General features: G+C 40.7%; 1 protein-coding gene across 2 annotated transcripts in view; it reads right to left on the bottom strand.

Moving 5' to 3' along the window:
- Positions 1 to 22,616, bottom strand: part of LOC138592893 (tomoregulin-2-like) — a 134,579-nt gene that overhangs the window by 76,809 nt on the left and 35,154 nt on the right. For both annotated transcript variants that reach the window (XM_069663792.1, XM_069663793.1), the window contains exon 3: positions 5,766 to 5,895. In XM_069663792.1, the coding sequence (XP_069519893.1) occupies positions 5,766 to 5,895 (130 nt within the window). The remainder of the gene's footprint in view (positions 1 to 5,765; positions 5,896 to 22,616) is intronic.

Here is a 22,616-nt window from a genome sequence, read left to right as displayed (position 1 = left end):
TAAAAGTTGAAATGTATGTTTAATTTCATGTTACTTTTAAATATATCACCCGTTTTTCACTGAAGCCTGTCCACCTCCTCATGGAGCCGTTTTCTATCTGCCTTTAACCTTTTGGGAGCTATGACATACAAAAGGCCATTCTGCTCACATTATAACTGTTGATTACTCGTGAGAAAATTCAATGACAAACCTTTTTAAATGAAGAGAGGAACATAATGAATGCAGATGCTTTCACAAAGAGAACAAGGACTCGCTGAATGGTTTGATAATGTGGTAAATGAAATGCTACAACCTTCACGGTCACCTGATGTTAACCCAAATAAACGGCTATTAGAGGGAACTGAGGGAATGTTTTTGTGGTACTGTTGCCACACATCAGAGATTCTCTTAAATCCACTTGATGGATGAGGTTGTTGTGGAGGCTTGTGGTGCTCTAAGGCTTTACTATGACACATTATGTAGTAATTTTCTCGTACAGAAACCATGCTTCTCCAAATAGGATAGGAAAAAAAAGACCAAATATAAAGCCAATTTCATACTAAATCTAAGAAGTTGTTGTGCTCTCTCTGGAAAAGTGACAAACAGTGACTACATTAAAAACTTAAAATTAAAAATGTGTACGTGTAAGATAATTTGGGAGTGTGTTCATGAATTTATGTTAGATGTCTTGGAAGTTGAGAGCAGACTTTAGATTTAACAGAAATTATGTCAAACATTTTTTATCATTTTACTTAAATTGATATATTTCTTAAGATGCTTATCCTCTTAACATCAATTAAACTAAAGCTCCTGGTCTGTATTCCCCTGCAGCAGAGACTGGGAAAGCATCAGGCCAATGTAATATGGGTGTGCTTCTGTCACATGCCCATGTATGGCAGGAGAATGCTTGGACACAATTGTGTGGACGCTGCCGCACAACTTGATCAATAAAGGAGCTAAGTAAAGCTATTTGATTCAGATAACTGTGGCGCTACCTCCATGCTACTGTAAGATTTAGTTAAAAAATGAAGCTACCATTGATAGCTGTTTTTCACCTGATAGGATGTATGTGAGATAAAGACTTGACGCTGCAAAGGGCATATTCAGCTCTGTCCCCCTATAGAAATAATTTGTATGTGCAACCAATTTGCAACAGCAAATACGTCTTGATGGAAACACAGTTACCAAATTACACTTTCTATTAATATATTAAAGATATGCATCTTGCTAGTAACAAAGTATAATGTTCACTGACAACACATTTAATTTCTTTTTCAATGTCATACACATCCAAACGAAATCATGACCTTTCTGAAATGTAACGCTGGAGTGTGAACCATAGAATGCGTAAAAAGATGGATGACATGACAGCTCCCTAAAAGTGAAGCCAATACCTTTCTATCGCCCCCTGCTGACTGGCTGCAGTATAGGTCATAAAGCCCGCCTCCTCCATGTTAACAGATGAGACACGAGTCAAATATTTTTTCATTATAGTTAGTTCTTATCATGCTGATTTATGTCCAAGTGTTCATTTTTCTGACAAGGTTACTTTTAATTGGTGATTTGATGCTGGAAAAAACTGTCTCACACCATGATTGACAGCTCTGTTGATAAATCCGTCTCCTGCAGCCGATCTGTTCTGGATTAGCAGAGTAGAGGAGGAACGGCGAGAGGAGACGTAACTATAACAATCACTACAGTCACTGATGTTTCCACATCTGTGAATATCTCCTTCAGACCAACACAAGAAGCTGTTCTGCTGCCGACATGTGGGATCTTTGACATTTTTTTCAGTAAGTTAAATGTATGTTTTTGGTTAGCGGAAGGGGCGGGACGACAATTCCGCTGATCTCTACTGCGCAGACTCTGGATCCAAATGGGCAAGATGGCAGCGCCCACTCCAAGGGTATTTTGGCTTCACTTTTGTACAATGACAGTATGGAGACGCGTCATCCATCTTTATATACAGTCAGGTGTGGATGCAAACCAGGGCAGTGGTGTGACAGTCCTGCGCTTTGTATGTCTGTCATCCATCCCAAAGCATTCATATCCCAGGTCATCAAATACCGATGTTTTCTCACTTTGTTATTCAGACACACAAGGTTGTTCTCTCGACTGTCATTAAGATGCACACCGTAGCACCTATTTCTTCCTGTCTAACGCATGGTTAACATCTGTTTGGTTAGTTTTAGGCAAAAAACCTACATAGTAATGTTTACATCATGAAGTAGGTTACAAAAATAATGCTAACTTTAGATTTGACATCACAATGCAGTGCTTCATTCACTCTAAAAACTTTATCTGCGAACAAAATCAAGGCAGTGATCGCGGGAATATATTTATTAATATACAAAGACAATTCATGGGAGACCAGTTTGTTATAGGACCACTGTTGTGGTCTGTTCATCAGAAGACTGCACCACAACAACACCCTTGTTTGAACCCTGCATTAAGATCTTAAAGTCCTGCTTGCTGCATGAAAGAAAGGGGTCTTTATCCCGCTTCTCTTTCAAAAGATACACAAAGCCTCGTCACACACTCTGGCTTACACTATCACATGTCTTCAGAAGGACCTCACAAACAACCCGCAGACAAGCAATTTAGAGGCAGGCTGAACATTTCATGTGACTGCAAGCTGGCACACAGACACAACTTCTATTACTGCAGCAACATTTCCACCTCAGACTCCACATGTTCTCTGTGCTGAGCGGAGCCCATTCAAGGGCCTTTTAATGGACTTCTGCCAGCTGTCCGTCACTGAGGGTAACTGAGTCAGCCACTGCTCAGCTCAAGCTAGCAGTACTACCTTAGCTTAAGCTGTGATTCACATGTTTGCCTCAGAAACAGCAAGTGGATTCACTCATTCATAACTAAGAACATTATTCAGAACATGACTCACTAATTGGTGGATTCAGAAAGAATTCCTTCGTGGGCGTCAGGGAATGCTTTTTCTGAAGTCTATCCTCATCCATTTGGATTTGTCATCATAGGATTAAACACATTACACAGGCCAAACCTAATTACACATTCTAATGAAATAAAAACCAGAGGGGTAAGAATCGAGGCCTGCTCTGGTATGCGAATAAATGTATCAAATCACATCACATTTATCATAAGATTTGGCTGGTTGTTTCCGTTAGGGCCCGTGCACAATTCATGGCAGGGTATACAAAAGAAAGTGTGTGCTCAAAGGGAAACAACCGGACAAAAATAAGTCACAACTTATGTTCAGCCATCATGATTAAAATATGAGTCGTTTTATGAGGATAATATTTCTGCCACTGTCTTTAGAGTAAATTAATATAACTTTTAGTACCAAGAATCTTTAACTTCATAGTGTTGTGTGCTCCGAGCAGCACTACTCATAACCGCAACTCCTCTAATACGCTAGCTGACCTTTTCCGACTGAAGTCGCCCACTCAGCAGCTTAAACACCAAACTATATCAGCAAACTGTAATACAAATTAGCCTATGTTAGTGATTACACACAGCGCTTTTCCTTTCCAGCCAATGTAAAAGACAAAAACAGCAGCTGTTGTCATCAATGGGGTATAAAAAAGGGAAACAATATATGTGTTCCTTAGAATAAAATGGGTGTTCCCTACGTTGTCAGCCAGGGAGATGTGGAGGCAACTGTTATAAATTGGCTTAAAGGTCGTCTTTACACTTTACCTGTTGATTGTAGTTCACACTTAATTGTCTCATGCATAAACAGGCTGTGATGCATTATCATTATACACCGAGCTAATTGTATTTACATTATTTCATTTACTTCATGATATGCTACAACAATGCCACATAGTTCACTGGATAAAGCTTGAATACAATACTAATTAGTTTACTTACTTACATGCAATCATTTAATAGACAATCTATTTGTGTTGACATTTCTTTCCCTCCACTGAGATAGATAAAAACAATTGCAGTGTTTGCACTGTAAATGGCTTTATAAGATAATAGCAAATAAGCTATGTATGGAAAAAGACCAGCAGCCAATCTCTTTTGGTTTCCATGTGATATCTCTGCACACACTAGTAGACATGTTTGAGGAAATGCAAATTGTCTTGCCACCAAAGTGACCAGCAAAGCAATACAATGCAACACAACCAATATATTTGTTAATTTGTATTGTTTTTAATTGTTTATACTGTAATGTGTGTTTTTTTATTGTATTTTCCTGTCCAGGGACCACAGATGTAAATTAGCTCTACAGCTAACTCCTAGCAGTTGTGTTGTGCACGGCCCCCGTCAACTAAACTAATAAAGATAGGTTGTAACCATACAAGTATGCTAACAATTATATTCCACTTGCTAACAAGCAATATATCCGAGGCTCATTCTGCTATCAAGTATCAGCTTGCTATATTTAGTAATGCTAGCTACTAGCAAAAGCTAATTTATCAACAAAGCCAAAACCAAATCTGTTACAACTTTATTACACTTGAAAATTAAACAGCAATTGCTGTTTGAATAATCACCCAAGTACACAGATTTTTAAAAAAAAAAGCAAATTTCCAACCTTAAAGCTAACACATACTAAAACAAGTGCAACATTTTTTGGTAACCAACATGATGTTTAGCAGATGTTTACGGTCCGTCTTAGTTTAGCGTGTTAGCATGCTACATACTGAGACTGATTAAAAGACTTTTAGTTTTATAAGGAACGAGTTCAAATCAGTTGTCTGTTGAGATGAGCCAAAGTGGTTGACAAATAGACAGATGAGGATTGCTATCCCAGGCTGCTGCTACCATGGCTTAAAACTTGCATATCTTGTAACAAAAAAGCCTTTAGAAAATACCAACTATTGAGTGAATCACGTAGAGTACATTTCCTGCATTGTTTGTGAATGCAAAGCAGTGATCAAATCATTCTAACTAATGTCCTTTCTTGTGCTTAAGACAAAAGTAATACAGCAAGACTTTCATTTGAAAAATGCAAGTGGCTTCACTGGATCCCTTACGGATTTAATTCAAGGACTCTTTGAGGAAGATAAAAGACTACAAAATGTCGACATAATCCAGAAAAAAAAATGAAAAGGCCATCAAGATGATGTGTGATTCAGTCATTCAATTTTCTGCTTTGCTGAGCATGCCTCTTGGCAACTATGTTACAGTTACTACCTATGACAATTTGCCAAGTATTTCCATTTTATGCCTTTTGACACTTATTTAAACATTACATAACCAAAGGTCAAAGCTGCCAGACTTCCTTTGACTTTCTGTTTAACACACTGAGTTTAAACAAACTGTATAATTAACTTGTTTAACACTGTTTACAACATGCCTCTTGGCCAAATGCTAGCTTTAGTTTTCTGTGAGGACATTGTTTGCATATGATGAAATCTTCATCTGTTTAATGAGAATACATGTCACTGTGATTGTAGTCGCTTTTGTTACACTGAACCTGAGAAAATTACATCAGGCTGTCACCTCCAGCAATTTCGTCACCATGCATTTTTTTGCAATTCCTTTGAAGTAATGCATCACTGTAATAACTGAGTCTCAACCACTGGAAACGTTTGCATGTATAAATGATTATTAGCATTTTACTGCTGTATGTTACATTTTAAAATCGGATTTACATTTATAAGATGTTTATATTTGTAGCATCCAGCTTTACATGTGCTTTGTATCATCTGCATGCTCACAGCTAAGCAGGAGTTTGTTCTGCTTATGAGAATGTTCAGTGTGCACTGCAGGGGTGTGTGTGTGTGTGTGTGTGTGTTAGTGTCGGTATATTTCTTGTGCATACATCTGTGTAGGCGCCTTAATGTAAATGTACATACCAGCAGGACAGGCGCCTTCTGACATGATAAGTACTTCAGACTGCTGCTTGCAGGCATCCCTGCGCAGGAAGCACTCGTTCTGGTAGTTCTGATTGTTGGAGCCGCATACTGGGGCATAGTCATTGTTGCACTGCAAAGAGGAGAGAATAAAGCAGGTAAGAAGATGAGCATGAATTTCAAATTAAGGTCATCGAAAAAAAACCTGCCAATGTGTCCTTCTGTAAACTGTTCATTTGACATTCAGATTGTCAGGATGGATACAGTGTAAGATATCACTCATCACTGCTTAGTAATTAATTTCAAGGACTCATTTTGTCCTGATATTTTTATTTTATTATCCAGTTTCTCTGCTCATCCTAGAGGGTTATTTTCAAATGGAGAAAGCGATATTCTCAACTACAAACCAAAAACTAATGAAAAACCACAGAGGGTGTATATATGAAAAGTGAAATAAAAACGCAGATACTTGACACAAACACTGATTGCTTCACCCTTTAAAGAACCCTTCAAGAAGGCGATATAGGAATGCCTTTTTGTTTGACTTCCTACAGCTTTCACTTCCTGTCTTTATATGAAAACATTCTTTCACTTAAGTCAGTCAGATGTTGGGGTGAAAAACAAAACAGAAATATACTGTTGAAGAAATAGTTTTTGAAATAGATCACTGTTGGTTAAAGTCCTTTTTATTACAGACACAATCAGTGGTCACTCAGCGCAGAAGTTCAGAGTTCAAACTCTGAGCTGAAAGAAAACTTTAATATTGGGTCCAAAGAGAATTATACCACATTTAAGTAATAATCTTGAAGATTTTCATTTAAATAAATGTCTGTTAAGTCTCTATCTATCGCTGAATAAGGTAACACAATGGTGATTGAGTGTCTGGTGCGACTTTAGCGGAAGAAAATCACAAGCAGCGCCCAGTTAGTGATGCGTGGTTGGTCTGCCAGAGCAGGTAGGCGGAGCTAAGCGGCTGCTTTTCTGGTCTCTGCAAGTGTTGCGAGTAAACAGTAATCTACTATGGCTGAACAAACAAAGAAAAGATAGATGACTATAGATACAACTTCAAAAAATAAGTGAAAATCAAGAGTTACAACCGGAGCCAACCGTGGACGTCACATGTGCGACACTGTCTGGATATCTGGGAAGTGTGCTCCCACAATTACCAGTTATCATTGACACCACAGAGAACAAGCTTTTCGAGATTATAACTTGATTATAATAGGGATGTTATATTGTGAAGGAATGCATTTGTGATTTTGTCATTATATATGTTTTGGTAGGACAAACGGAAAAAAGTTTTTGGTAGAATAAAATGAAAGTAAATAGCTTGTAAAATAGGCAAAAATTAACATCCCCATGGAGTCAAACATACAGCCATTGGATAAAGAAGAAATAATATATGTCACAGCGGCATATCTTGCGGAAACAAGTGTAAAAGGTGTACATTTGTTTATTTCTGGCTTTCCACACTAAAAGGAACAGTTGGGCAAATGCCTTTTCAGCATTAGAGCCTAACCGATATATTAGTTGGCCGATATTATCAGTACGATATTGGCCTAACATAGATTTATCAGTATCGGCGTATATGTGCATGTAGTCTGTGCAAAAACTGTGCACATTCTTAATGGAAAAGGTCTCTTTTCACTCCAGCTCGGAAATTCATTACCATATTGGTAATCAGCAAATGTTTCCTCTATAAAATCCATATCAACATTGGTGTAAAAAATCCTCTCGGTCGAACACTAGTCAGCATTATAGTAAAGTGACATACCATCTCAATCACATCACAATGGAAAGCCTAGTCATAGTATTCTACATGAGCACGCTCATTTCTGCTGTTGCTGCACATTTAGCCACTTATTTTATTTTTTCATTTTGCAAGACAAATTTGCTCCCCCTTCTTTTTAATGGATCGTGTTCCTGCTGCAGATCTCTCCAGAAAAATGGCCAGCCTCTCCTGCTGCTCAGCTCCGTTGTTGCTCCACTGGAGCAGGAGCAGGTTAAGTGACTTGCTCAAGGGCACTGAGCACAATAGCTGCTAAGTTAGAGGAGAGCATTACTCATTCATTTCCCCACATGGTTTGTTGGCTTCAGTGCAATTCAACATTTTTCAGATGACTGATGGCACTGGTCTAAGTTGGATTTTTTTTCCGGCTGTAGAGGAGAGATATTCATTTGATTTGATATTGATCCTCCTGAGCTACACCGCTGGAATAACAAACCTGATTATTCAATCGAGAAATTTTCCGCTCTATTCCCTGGAAAGACGGAGCGGCTATCAGAGGGTCCAAAGAAATAGTCGCTCCTAAGTCCCAGCCCATAACCTGATTAAGTTTTAAAGGGCTGAAAAATGGGAAATGTGTGGAACACTGCTGGGTGTGACATCACAAGGACAAGGGGCTTGTTTGAGAGCCCCCAAAGGAACGAGGCTAAGGAGCTCATGGCTCTTTGTCTCCACTTCTGTTCCCTTTTGAGTCCCTGATGGATTGACCTGGAATCTGTGCTCTCTGCCTGTGCCCTCACAGAACACTACAAGGCACTCACAGATGGGCATATAGCAGAATGGGAGGCATTAACTCATATACAGGAGTGCATGTTTGCAGAAACATGGCAATTTAAGCGATCGTTGATACAGGCTGATGCTACCAAATATGAGCTTTCTAAAAACGATTGCCAGAGTGAACACTAGGGTTGGCAGAAGTATCCATACTTTTATCCTTTTACGATACCACGAGTTTAAAACAAATATTCTCCATTAATTTAACATTCAATATTATTGAAAGTACAAAAGCCAAAACAATTGGGTATTATAGCCCAAGGCTGCGAACAGAGCGACTTAGACAAAAAATTATGAGAGGAAGCCGAGCGAGAAAGAACTAATCAGCGTATCAGAGAGATAAAACTTCGAATTGAGTTCAGATGCACAAATTAACACACCCACACCCCCGAAAACCCTGCAGGAAAGTGATGCTTCATCAGGCCCATTGGATGTGGCCACTCCGCTCTGTCGTGGGCCACACCTGCAGCTCTTACATAACGATGACAGAGCATACTGTCCTTATTCCCAGGTCAACAAAAACCATTCTTCTGTCTCTCCCCTTTGACTAATACAAGGTTTAATACAAGGTTTACTTCCTTTGCAGTTCCCAAAATGTTTTTGTGTTTTTTGTTTTTTTTTAAGAACACTTGGGGTGGGGGGGTGTATTTCAAGTAACAAAAGAGGTAATTTTCACTCCTTCAGGTGTTTGAGTTAGAGTGTGGAAACACTAGTTAACACACATCCCAATTTAGCCGGCTTACTGTGAATGTCATCTGAGACGCACACAAGGTCTGATGGCCGCGAGGAGAGCACAGAAATAACCATGCCATCGATTCAGGAGCCCGGGAGCATCATAACGATCAAGTGTGAACACAGCTTTAACCAGCTGAGGGGAGAGAGACAAAAGAATACACACAAAGGAGAGTAAAAAGAGGAGGAGGAGAGGCGTGTAGGGAAACAGAAACTGCACACTGGATCTTGATCAAAGGGAATTGAGATGCAGGAAGGAAAGAGACCCGTAGAGAAGACGAGAGGCAAAGTTGATGAGTGGGATTGGGCTTTGGGGGAGATGGAGTCAGTGGGAATGGATGAGGGTGAGACAGAAGGGGACTGAGGGCTAATGAAGGTGACGAGAATAACACAAGTGAGATGTAGACCGGTAGAAAGGGAGAGGCAGAGAAAGAGGGAGATGGAGCCCTGGCTCAACAAACTTGGCACGATAAAAAAGAACCACAGTGCCTGAAGATACCACGGCAAAAAAAAAAGAGAACATCATAAAATGAAAAAAAGAAAAAAGAGAAAGAAGAGAAGAAACGGGGACACAGACAGAGACAGAGAGAGGGAGAGGAATAGAAAATCCCCTCAAAGGAGAGCGGGAGAGAAAAATGAAAAAATGGCAACCCCACAAAGGCGCTTGGAATAGCTTACTGCAGGGCCCGCGCTTTTTTCCCATCCTATCCTTCCTCCTCTGTCTCCCCCCTCCCTCCCTCCCTCCCCCCCTCCCCCTAACTCTCACACTCTTTCTCTCCCAGCTGGCTCAGGCTGTTCTTAACCTGGGGACTCTCGCTTTATGCCAGGCGTGATGCAACGGAAGGGAAAGCTGCCCGGCAGAACCCTGCGGGTGTCTTTTAAGAGTGCCTTCTTTTTTTTTTTTTTAAACTCCCCCACCCCATCTCTTGATCATCCCCAGTTTTTGGCTCTCACCCCTGCAGAAGAGAAGCGGAGTGATGAGAGGATGGGTGATTTAGAGCCTCCGTCTTATCAGAGGAAGTGCAAGGCAGAGGCTGCGGCAATCTCACCCAGGAAAGTCATGTGTGGGTATAAAGGAGGATACTGTGTCTTATGGGCCTCTCAAGTGTTGTTGGGTGTTTCCCTTTAAGGGTGAGGCTGAACAGAAGTGGGTGTCATAGACAGGTATGGAGCAGCAAAAGATTGCCAAACTAAAACTATGACTGTCAGAGAAAACATTGCAAGTCTTCATCTGGACTCAATCGTTCATGTGATCTTCACAAAGTCTCGTAAAAAAAAAACCTTGACTCTTGAGTGCCAAGTGTTCATTTATTCTTCTGGGAGTCTCAACATGACAGTCAGGGAAAAAAAGCGACAAAAGTTTCAGATTTCTAACTTTCAAACTGTTTCCTTTTCTTCACAAAGAACTTCTTTACACACGACCATATTGGAGACAAAGGCGTTCTTGTCGCAGCCATCGTCAGGCTGCCACAGCTTTGATTCCTTGGATTCCTTGATAACTTCCTTCCTGTGATGTCTGCAGTCTGCAAATATCGGCTTCGTCAGCTGTTGCACTTTACTGTAAGTCAGCCCAGATGACTGTCAGCTAAATGTAAATGGGAGAAGACAAAGGTGCCAAAAAGGATGAGATATGCGTTTGAAAGATGGGGCCATTTGAGGAAAGAATGGAGAGGAGGAGAAGTGAAGTGAATATGTTAATATGAGAGGGGGGGGCGAATGAGACAGAAGGTGAGAAAATTTGATCCTCCACAGCTCTCTGCAGACGGGGGTAGTGGGGGCCATCGGCCAGCCAGGGCCATATGGCACGGCCTTATGCGCCCGCTGGCTCCGGCTTTTGAAAAGTCACAGACATTGCCCCACACCGCCGCTGTGACAAAACCTGGACAGTTGCGTAGCGTCTCGACCAAGAGCACAGAGACAGCAGAGGTACTTATGTGTGGTTGCATTCATATGTTAGAATGGAATAACTTGATTGATTCATTGATTGTGGGGGTTTTTCCTGTCTTAGAGAAAAAGTGTAAAGGGTTTGATTCTTTTAATTATTATTTTAAACTTGCACTTAAGGTTGCCAAATAAAATCAGCAATACACGAAAGGCAATCTCACTGAAGCTCAGCTCAAGTTCTTCATATTCATCCAAGCAAAAGAAATACAGGCATTTGTGATGAAGAATACATCCCTTATATCATCAAAGACTTGATCTCACTCTCAATTTCACCTCGCTTACACAACAAACAAAGTCTGTTCTCTCTGGGGTTGTATTAAACCTGTATTTTTCTAGGTCCAATAATAATGTTCCTGAAAATAACAGGTAAAGGAGAAGACATCAATGTGTATTCATCTAGCATTTTAAGTGCAGTGAAGGTAGTTCCTATCCTTCCTCCATGCAGTCTCACACGTCCCTTCCCACCCATTCTGTCTTTGGTCACTTAAATGTTCCTGCTTCCACAAACCTCCTGCAGGGGCTGCTGTGGTTCTGCCTACCCAAAACTCTCCTCATGTGACTTCCAAAAGCTAAGCACTGGGATTGCAGCCAAGACCTGTTGTCTCTCTACCTGCCTGGGATCGCTGCATCTCACACATGCACAGACAAACACACACACACACACACACACACACACACACACACCCACACAAAGAAGCGACTAACACATCCACTGTCGGAGCACTTTGCACAAAAAGGCATCCGCGCCTTACCAGGTCACAACGCACACAACAACCTTGCAAAACAAGCAGAACCATCATCATCCATTCAGTGCCTCTATAACAGCTCCCAATGCTGACTTCACCAGCATAACTGCCGGCTGACAGGGGTGGAACAAAGACAGGTGGTGGGAGGAGGAGGAGGGGAGGAAGAGGAGTACGGGGAATGCAGAGTGTAAAAGCAGTTATGAAGAGGAGGATCTAAGGAAAAGGAGGGAGGAGGGGAGGTGTAAGAGATAGCGGAAAGAGGTGACGCGAGGCTGGCAGAGTGAAAGGGCAGAGGAGGTAAGAAGGAAGAGATTGAAAGGTGTAAAAGAGTAAGTAATGGGGGTGGATGGATGATTTCAACGACAGGAATGAGCAGAACAATGTGGAGGAGTGGCGAGGGACACGCACAGCATGAGAGGAGAGCTTACGAGTGGGAGACAAAGGAGAGGAGGGATGCAAAGTGAAGGCGAGTGCACGCATCAGTGCGTGACTGTGGAGCGGAGGGATGGAGCATGCCAATTTGAGGGGTAGAGCTCTGCGAAATGCAGCCAGAGCAAACATGACAGCATATCAGCATCAATAAGCAGAAAACAAATGAGTCATCCGACCGTCCGATGGAGCTCCTCTCCACCCAAACACTGCGATCTCCACTTATGCAGAGCTGATCCATTTCAAGCAACAATTAGTCAGATGGTTGCAAATCCTGCAGCGAGAAGTCACACTGAGGTATGTGTGGACTGCAGCACAGCAGGAGGGGTGTCTCTCTGTAGCCAGATATCCCCTGTAAAATGGCTTGGTCTGAAATTCAAACATGGGATGGAATACTACAATTGTAGACGTGTGCCTACAAAACTGAACTTCAAATGATGCACTGATTTATATCTAAGAAGTCATCCTACATGATAAACCTGATGAAAAGTTGAGATGAAAATAAAAAATCTAAACTTAAAGTGAAACGAAGGTTGATATGTATACCATCATCTTTTAAAGTAAAGAAGTTTGCTTTCACTGGGATAGCTGATGAGTATGAAGTTCCTTGGTAACATTATTTTATATTTGATGCTTTAAGACTTTGAAGACCTAGTTTGGTTCATATCTCTTTCACTTATCACTGCTGTGTTTATGTGGAACATGTGCAACATGGGTAATGTGCAATATACTGTATATTTCATTTGTGGTTGTCATTGGTATGTGCGTCTCTGTTTACATGTTAATTGTTGTTTGTTTTTATTTTATTTATTTATTTATTTTTACAACTGTGGAGGCGGCTAAATGTATGCAGAGTTTAATTCCCCAAAAAATTTCCCTACAGGGACAAAAAAGTATATTATATCGTATCGCATCGTACTGTATCGTACCGCTTCGTATTGCATCGTACTGTATCGTACCGTATCGTATTGCATCGTACTGTATTGTACCGTTTTGTATTGCATCGTACTGTGTCATACCGCATCGTACCGTTTTGTATTGCATCGTACTGTTTCGTATTGCATCGTACTGTATCGTACCGTTTTGTATTGCATCGTACTGTATCATACCGTATCGTACCATTTCATATTGCATCGTACCGTATCATGCCGTATTGTACCGTATCGTACCATTTCGTATTGCATCGTACTGTATCGTACCGTATCGTATTGCATCGTACTGTATTGTACCGTTTTGTATTGCATCGTACTGTGTCATACCGTATCGTACCGTTTTGTATTGCATCGTACTGTTTCGTATTGCATCGTACTGTATCGTACCGTTTTGTATTGCATCGTACTGTATCATACCGTATCGTACCATTTCATATTGCATCGTACCGTATCATGCCGTATTGTACCGTATCGTACCATTTCGTATTGCATCGTACTGTATCGTACCGTATCGTATTGCATCGTACTGTATTGTACCGTTTTGTATTGCATCGTACTGTGTCATACCGTATCGTACTGTTTTGTATTGCATCGTACTGTTTCGTATTGCATCGTACTGTATCGTACCGTTTTGTATTGCATCGTACTGTATCATACCGTATCGTACCATTTCGTATTGCATCGTACTGTATCGTATTGCATCGTACTGTATTGTACCGTTTTGTATTGCATCGTACTGTGTCATACCGTATCGTACCGTTTTGTATTGCATCGTACTGTTTCGTATTGCATCGTACTGTATCGTACCGTTTTGTATTGCATCGTACTGTATCATACCGTATCGTACCATTTCATATTGCATCGTACCGTATCATGCCGTATTGTACCGTATCGTACCATTTCGTATTGCATCGTACCTTATCGTACCGTATCATACCATATTGTACCGTATCGTACCGTTTCGTCTTGCCTCATACCTTATCATACCGTATTGTACTGTAATGTACCATTTTGTATTGCATCGTACTGTATCGTACTGTTTCGTATTGCATTGTACTGTATCGTACCGTTTTGTATTGCATCGTACTGTATTGTACCGTATCGTACCATTTCATATTGCATCGTACCGTATCATACCGTATCATACCGTATTGTACCGTATCGTACCGTTTCGTATTACATTGTACCTTATCGTACCGTATTGTACCGTACCGTACCATTTCGGATTGCATCGTACTGTATCGTACCGTATCGTACCATTTCGTATTGCATCGTACCGTATCGTACCGTATCATACTGTATTGTACCGTATCGTACCGTTCCGTATCGTATGGTATCATTATACATGACTTCCATGGATTCATTTGGAAAACCAAGCTGCATACACTCAAACCTCTTTTTTTATCCTGTTAAAACAAGTGGATCTCACATTGTATTAGTCATGAGTTGGATATAGTTTGGATTTTTTGGGAGTCATTTTGTCTCTTTTTGGTTTGTTACTACAACTAAGACAGAAATGGTTGACGGATATTAGGCCAAATGTGAAATCCCAAAGAGCTTCCCACTAAGCTGTGAGTCTCTGCCCTCTGATGGTCCCTGCAGTGTGGCCTCTGTCTGCCCCGTGGGTCTGATGCACGGTTACTGTGCATTAAACACCTTTAAAGGGAGGTACCCAGGGAGGAAACTTTACCAAATGCCTGAACGGCCTGAAGCGATGTTTGCCCATGTAGACCAGCAGATTCCAAAGCTGCCTCGAGATACCTGAACTCCTTATGTTCAATGGAACCATATTTCAGATGGAATGACTTTATGAGTCAAGTGTTTCTTTAAGCTGCCTTTATCCTATATAATATCCACAGTACTGTTACTGTGTGATTATAACCACCGTATACCTTACAACATCCACAATACCAGCAGAAAGGTCTGTCTGGCTTTCTTTGATGACATAACTGACCCTCATTAAATTGTGTGCTGTGCTTTAGAGTTTCTCTGTGACTTTGCGAGAGCTCCATGACAACACTTGCTTATTTGTCTGATTGTTTAACAGGTCTAATACAAATAAAGATGGTTCCATGGGCAGAAGTAATGCATGAGTTGTAATGTCGCATCTAGATAAAACACACTGCTACTTCTTTCTGTTCCCATATGCACAGTTTGCTGTGTATAATTGGACAGAATATAACCAAACAGCTGCCATTTCTGGAGAATCTGCATCTACAAAGCACTCCACTGAGACAGCAAGAGCTGTACTCGTAATCTTTCTTAGCTCTATTCTAATTGTGGGGAAAGTCAACAGCAATGACTCAGGCAAGCCAGCTGTTGGTACCATCAAGCATAATTTCTGGATGCTGTTCTCTTACTTATTGTACTGATGTAACTTTAAAGTCATGTAGCATGGAGAGCATGAAAGTCTCGATTGAAAGGCGGCGATTCAGAGGTTGATGTGTGGGTCAAACAAACCTGGGACACTCATCCAGGCGACTCTAAGATGACTTCTTTTTAATGAACGGACATAAGTTAAATGTTAGTCACATTACCCAGGATCATTAGTACTGATTTAAAGCAAAACAAGATATTTAAAATCTAAACTTAACTAAATAGTTTTGATGCCTAAACCTAGCCAAGCTGCCCAACGTTAGCAACTTTAACCACATATTAGTTATTGTTACACATCCAAAAGCTTTAATTTGAAAGTCTAACCAGACGTTGGGTAATTTCTATCCCTAACTTCACCCAAACTTTATTTTGAAACAGGACTTTGCATTATTGCTAGCTTGCTTAAAAGGCCCCGCAATTTTCCCACAATAAAGTTACACATCTTAGACAACATTAACCCCTTGAGTTTCAACAAACTGCACATATTGCAGGATTAATGTTAACACTAACATGGTCTTAGATTAAATTTAGTCATGTATAATTATTTATTTATTATAGTATTTTTACACAGCATTTATACCCCATGCCCTTCTGCTGTGTTTTTCCATCTGTATATCAAGACTCTTGACTGATCAAGTGAGGCAGTAAGTCACTGTGCAGATGCTCCACTTATGAAAAAATTGTAAAGTTGTAAACAATTTGATAATTGTCATCAAGAGGCGACAACAAGCACTCTCCATCTTTGAAAAGGTGCTCAGACATTGTCCTCGAACAGGGGCCACAGATTTCTCGGCCACTTTGCATCACATTTAGACAGCAGCTGCACAAGTATCAACAGAGACCATATCACAAGCTAATGATATGACTGGCTCAGTTGGGCACATTTAGAGTGCTGCTATTCTAGCACAGTAAGGAAGTGCTGCACATGCAGGCAGTCTGACAGATGCTGTTCCCTGAGAAGGTCTTAACTCAAATGGAGTTAATGTTGCAGCCTTTCTGTCAGCGACTCTTAGTCCCGGGACAGCCTCCTGGTATGGACTTACATCCATGCTGAATGCCTCCACTCTCAGACTACTGACTAATGTCTTCCATAGACAGTCCAGCCAAGTGACAGGCCTGCAGCTTAGAAACCTGTTAGGGTGAGTATAAATAAGCAGGTACACTTCAGGATGCACTTGTCAACCGCCTACATAATTAGGAATCATGAATCAACATGGATAAAAAGGCTCATTTATGAGTTTGTGTGAAGCACAACTCAGAAAAATGTAACCATGCGTTTGTGTTAAACTAAAGTAACGTTTAAAATGTGTTAGGTTGAGTAAATCACCACTGATTGCTGCTGGACGCCAGGCTGATAAAATGCCCATATCAGTGTTGTTGGCCAAATTTATCCCATCAGAGACACTGCACAGATATCGATTTCAAATGATACAGCACACATCATCGTACAGGTTAATGTGCGGAGTCTTCATACATTATATTTTATGTTTAGTAAACTAGTCTTTACTTTAATTTGAGTAATCCATTTTTCCGAAAAACATGTCATAGTTACCATCGATAGAAACTGAATATACCTTAACAATAAAGGACTGTTGTGTACAATACTGATATTGATATTTGGGAAGTTTTAAAAGAAAACTAATAAAATTGAACATCTGATAGTAATTTCGAGAGTTGGGGGGGGGGTAGTCCATGGACTAATCGGCAGTCAATCACAGGACTACCTTTCAGGCTCACACCTACGGGCAATTCAGAGTTCACCAGTTAAGCTAACGAGCATGCCTTCGGACTGTGGGAGGAAGCTGGAGTACCCTGAGGCAGCCCACACATGCACGGGGAGAACATGCAAACTCCAGGACTTGAACCAGGAACCTTCTAGCCTTGAGGCAACAGCGCTAACCACTGCACCACTGTGCAGCCGCTGATCATAAATTGTCCAGAATAATTGCATTACATAGACAACAATCTTTGTTTTGTTTACTTGAGGATTTATGATAAAGATGAATTACAGTTGAACTAACTTGGAAGTGCGTCCTGTTGTGCACCCATGTGATGTTTTAATTGTTTATAAATAACCTCGAATCATTTTAGCTATTGCTTTATGCCAATTTCTTGTTACGTATCAGCTGACATTATGAATAAATTAAACTAATACAGTATCTGCTAGAAGAAGATATCGGCTTAAGTGTCGGCCTGACTGCTTTATCTGTCTAAACAAACATATTGGCTATTAGTGTCTTTTGATAAATTACACTTTCAATGTTCCTTTTTAGGACCCAAGTAAAATGGTCTTTTCAAGTCTATCAACAACCACATTTAATGGATCCTAAAATTCGGCTTCAAGATCAGGCCTACTGTGTTGCTTGGAGACAAGTTTTCTTGTGGCTTCCACTAACCAATAACTTGTGCGAGACAGCTCTTAATACTCAGAAAGCTCGGCTCAAACATGCAGAGATGGTAGGACAAGGCTACAGTATAGAAGCCTATATAGCAGTGACTGACACTAATGCTAGCCAGCTGATGTTAGCCAAAGGAAGGCACAGATCAAAACATTCTTTTAACAGTCACACATCTCCTCAGCTTCCCTTAAGACTGAATAAAGCCAGCAGTGAAACTCCAGTATGTTCTACAACAAGCTGATCTTAACAACTTTTATGATTGCAAATGCGGGCCTGTTGACGATCCTCTTAAACACAGAGTCAGTGGCTCAGAACTGCTGAAAAGGGATTTAACTCAGCTGAAGGACACTCTTAGGAAGCGTGTAAGCATCTCAGGCTCTACTCCAACATAAAACAGGGGTATGAAATGCTTCACTACACTGTAATCCCTTCATCAGCATGTGTGGTATATAGACTGAATTTCAATGACAAGTTTGACATTTTCGTGGGGCACAGAAAACTGTTTCAAGAGGAGAGAATCCACTGATCCCAGCTGCGAGCTAAGGTGCTATGCAAGAATTTATTACATGGCCTTCAAATCCCTCCTTTGAAATGTCTGCATGTATTCAGAGCCATCTGAGGGAAGCCACGGAGGCACACGGAGCGGAGAGACAATCTGACACTGTTTATGCATCAGTGAAGTAAACCTAAAGAAGTAGAGAAAGAACCAGTGGTACTTTCACCAGTCAACAACTCCTGCAGAGCCTCTCACAGATCCTGAAGCACAAGTTAACAGGGCGGTTACGTTTACACGCCACATACACACTCCTCTACAACCCCCTCCCAAAGCTGATAATCAGACAAAGTAGTCCTTTTGTTTGACCGCATCACAATACACAATCAGTTCTGTCAGGGCCTTGTTCTAGATAGACAAGCTGTTTTTATTACTTTAACAACACCAATGATATTTCTTCAAATGCACAAAAATTCAACCTGTTTTTAAACAACAGTTCCTGTGATAGCATATTGTAAGTTATGCATAATATTACGTGCAAAACCAGCTCACAAGGTGTTCTTTTTCATCTCATAGACACACAAGGTAGCATCTGTAAGAGGATCCAACAAGGTCTTTGATTCTGCGTATCTTTTAGAGTCTGTGCTAAGGTCTGTTTTACTCACATGTAGCAAGTTCTTGCCAAAGAACAATTTGTTTGGGTTTTGATTCGGAACAATAACAACTGCTTAACCTTGACATTTCATTTCATACTGGAGCTGAAACCTGGTCTCCTGGGTGAAAAGTCCTGCCTTGTTTGACCACAAATGCAAGTAGGGCTGTCACGGTACTGAAACACCTGCAGTTAGGTCGTTAACCGAACTTGCTTTATTTATTTCGCTACAGCGCGTCCCCCAGACGGTAAAACATCATCGACATGAGTGAGCACAGCATGAGTGGTTTATTATCACTGCTAAGCTTATATCCTGAATTGTTGAACTGAAATCCGTGGTGACTGGCTAGTTGTTGTTGCAGCTAAACTAGCATGTCGCGAGGCTGCACAGGGGCTCGTCTGCGCTGATTGGATGCGCAGAGGGTTGAAACAGCGGTGCTCTGACAGCCAGGTTTCTTTTGTTGATTACTGTGATTTTTAAAACGACTTAAACAATGTATCGTTCTGTATGGAAACATGAGATGTGCCCCTGGGATGCATGGATAGTGAATTTACTATGTTCCTTTAGATTTTATTGCACCAGAGACGCTGGGCGCGTACCTAGCAACATCGCTGGGTCTATATTTAGCAGGCCTCACATAACAGCGGAATTGCGGTCATGCGGTTACCGTCACAGCCCTCCTTTCTAACAGTCACTGATACACTCCAGTGTTGGAGTGCAGTGAATGGGTCCAAATTTGCATACACAAATTGAAATGCATTATATCTTTTTTTATGTCAACAAAGTGGGGCTTGTTGTTTCTTAAAGACATATATTGGCTGTAATGATTATGTAGAGAACTGTAATTACTTTCAGTCTGTAGGAAGAGGAGCCGGAGCCTGTACAGCAATCATGTTGAGTTTTATTGTTTTGACTCTTTTGCAGAAATCTCTCCGTACAGCTCTTAAAAACACTTTTTTTATATAATGTCAGAAGTTTTGTTCTGTTTGAAAGTTTCCTTTCTGAAATAAATCAATCTCTTCTAACTATACAGTGTGTTTGGCTTTTGCTTTATGGTTGTAAGGATGATGAGGCCACACAAAGATTTGTGAGAAATTGAGGGAGACATTGTGCAATATAACAATCCAAATGCTGTAAATCTTTTATATATCAATACTAATTAAGTTTCATAAGTTTCAAGACAGTTTCATTAGAAACTTTTCCTTTACACAAGCATGCAACACAAGTGCTGGAACAGGCTCTCGTGATATCACGCATTGACTACTGCAACTCCGTACTGTCAAATTCAAAACCCTGTTGCTCGCTTACAAAACAGCAACAAAAACGGCTCCTGCCTACCTGAACACCTTCATCCAGGTCTACACTCCGTCACGCCCACTACGCTCTGCCAATGAAAGGCGCCTGGTACTCCCATCACAACAGGGCCCTAAGTCTCTAACTGGACTCTTCTCCTCAGTAGTCCTCAGGTGGTGGAATGAGCTACCAAACTCAATTCGGTCCGCAGAGTCCCTTTCACCTTTAAGAAGAAGCTCAAGACCCAGCTCTTTATGAACACCTCTGCACTTATTGACTTCGTTCCCTCCTGTCCTGACCGTTGCTTGTGTTGTATTAACTCTCAGATGTACGCCGCTTTGGACAAAAGCATTTGCTAAATGACATTGTAACATTGTAACAAGATGTACACTATGTGCTTCAGGGGCCTATAATACAGTAGCTACCAGCCTAAAGCTCAGGTGCAGCAGCCACGTTATCCAGACAGCAACACATAATGCTCAGTGTTGTACATTTGCTCTAGGGCTGAACAATTAATTGAAATTTAATCTAAAATCACAATATGGGCTACTGCAATTTTCAAGTTGCAGGAAGTGCAATAAAAACATTTTAATTTAAATATTGTGCTGCAGAAATGCTCTGGCCTACACATCATACACAGACGACAGTGTCACATATCTTCACTTGGAACAGATCCCTGCAAAATCACACCATAATCACTAATTCATATTTTTCAATGAAAATGAGAATCATGATATCAAAAATCATATCGAAATCGCAATACAAGTGAAAATAATCGCAATTATATATTTTTTAAAATCGTTCATCCCTGATTTGTTCCTTCCTTTTAAAAGCATTTTAAAGAGCTTATATCTGTGAGCAGACTTTAGTGTGTATCAAAGCACAGCCTAATGCACCCTTTACAGACAATGTTCATGATCTCTGATTTACAGAAACGTCCAGAGCGTCCACAATATTCATAATCAAATCAGCACCAGAAGGTCAGACGAGCAGAGACAGAAACTGGAGACAGACTGACGTGTTTAAACAGAAACAAATCATATAGATAGAGCAACACAGACAGATAGCAGAGTCACAGAGTCACAGACATGACATAAAATAGTGTTTTGCTCTTTTTTTTATTTAGGGAAACTGTTGGAGAAGAGTATTTTTATGAGATCTTATTACTTTGATTACTGTGATGATTTACGAGGGATCAGAATCAGATCAGGACTGTGACTCCAGGGGAGAATAAGGACACAAGGGTTCAGGCAGGGACAAGAGCAGAAGCATGGAACATGTGAATTCTTCTAAGCTTCTGCAGCTGTGGGCGCAGTTTCAAATGAAGTGCGTTGGAAAAACAATGAAGAAAACCCGGTCCTGCCACAGTACAATCCACATGTAAGATCAATTTAATCAATCATTAGCACTGCCGAGGGGGATGTGGAGAGGTCCCAAGTCATGGCAGAAACACAAACCTGGTTTTATATTTTCATCATGTCAATTCTGCTTGATGCTCTATAAATATTGTTATCCTTCCATATTTGTAGTCTGATGTCTGGATCATAGACTGTATAAAAAGACAGACTACATGACAGCTCCCTAAAAGTGAAGCCAAAACATCTCATTGCCCCCTGCTGACTGGCTGCAGTATAGGTCATAAAACCCGCCTCCTCCATGTTAACAGATGGGACATGAGTCAAACTATAAAATCAAAATACACAAAGACATTTTTCTCACACATGGTTTCTGTTATTATAGTTAGTTCTTATCATGCTGATTTACGTCCAAGTGTTCGTCTGCTTCAGACTACGACAAAGAAGCTGTTCTGCTGTTAAACACGCCGACTTGTGGTTTTTTTCATGTAAGTTAAGTGTGTGTTTTGGTTGGCGAAAGTGGCTACTGCGGCTCCACCTGCCGATCTCCACTGTGCAGCTCTGGATCCAAACGATGTCACCATCGCAAGATGGCAGCGCCTATCATGGGGGTATTTTGGCAGCAATTTTGAATAATGAGAGCAGATGGAGATGTGCCTGGACTTACATAATTTCAGGAAAAAAAATAAATATTTTTTTAAAATAATTTTTATGGGTGAATTTCAAGGTGAGGATTGTGGGACTTCTTGTAGAGTAATACCTGATTGGTACAGAGATGTCTGTGCTGTAGTGATAAGATAGGACAATATCGGTTTTTATTCATTCATTTTAAGTTTTCACTGACACTGCAGAGGTACCTGGATTAAAATTTTTACCTTTGCAGTGCTCCTTCATAATAACATGTCTTCATTTATCTGTGTACCATATTTAATTTGCATTCTG

This window comes from Semicossyphus pulcher, unplaced genomic scaffold, assembly GCF_022749685.1.
Source record: "Semicossyphus pulcher isolate SPU_LCO1_2020_fin unplaced genomic scaffold, fSemPul1.0.p SCAF_15, whole genome shotgun sequence".
Classification (NCBI taxonomy): domain Eukaryota; kingdom Metazoa; phylum Chordata; class Actinopteri; order Labriformes; family Labridae; genus Semicossyphus; species Semicossyphus pulcher.
Note: the sequence above shows the minus strand (reverse complement) of the source record. Positions and strands in the feature narration are given on the sequence as shown.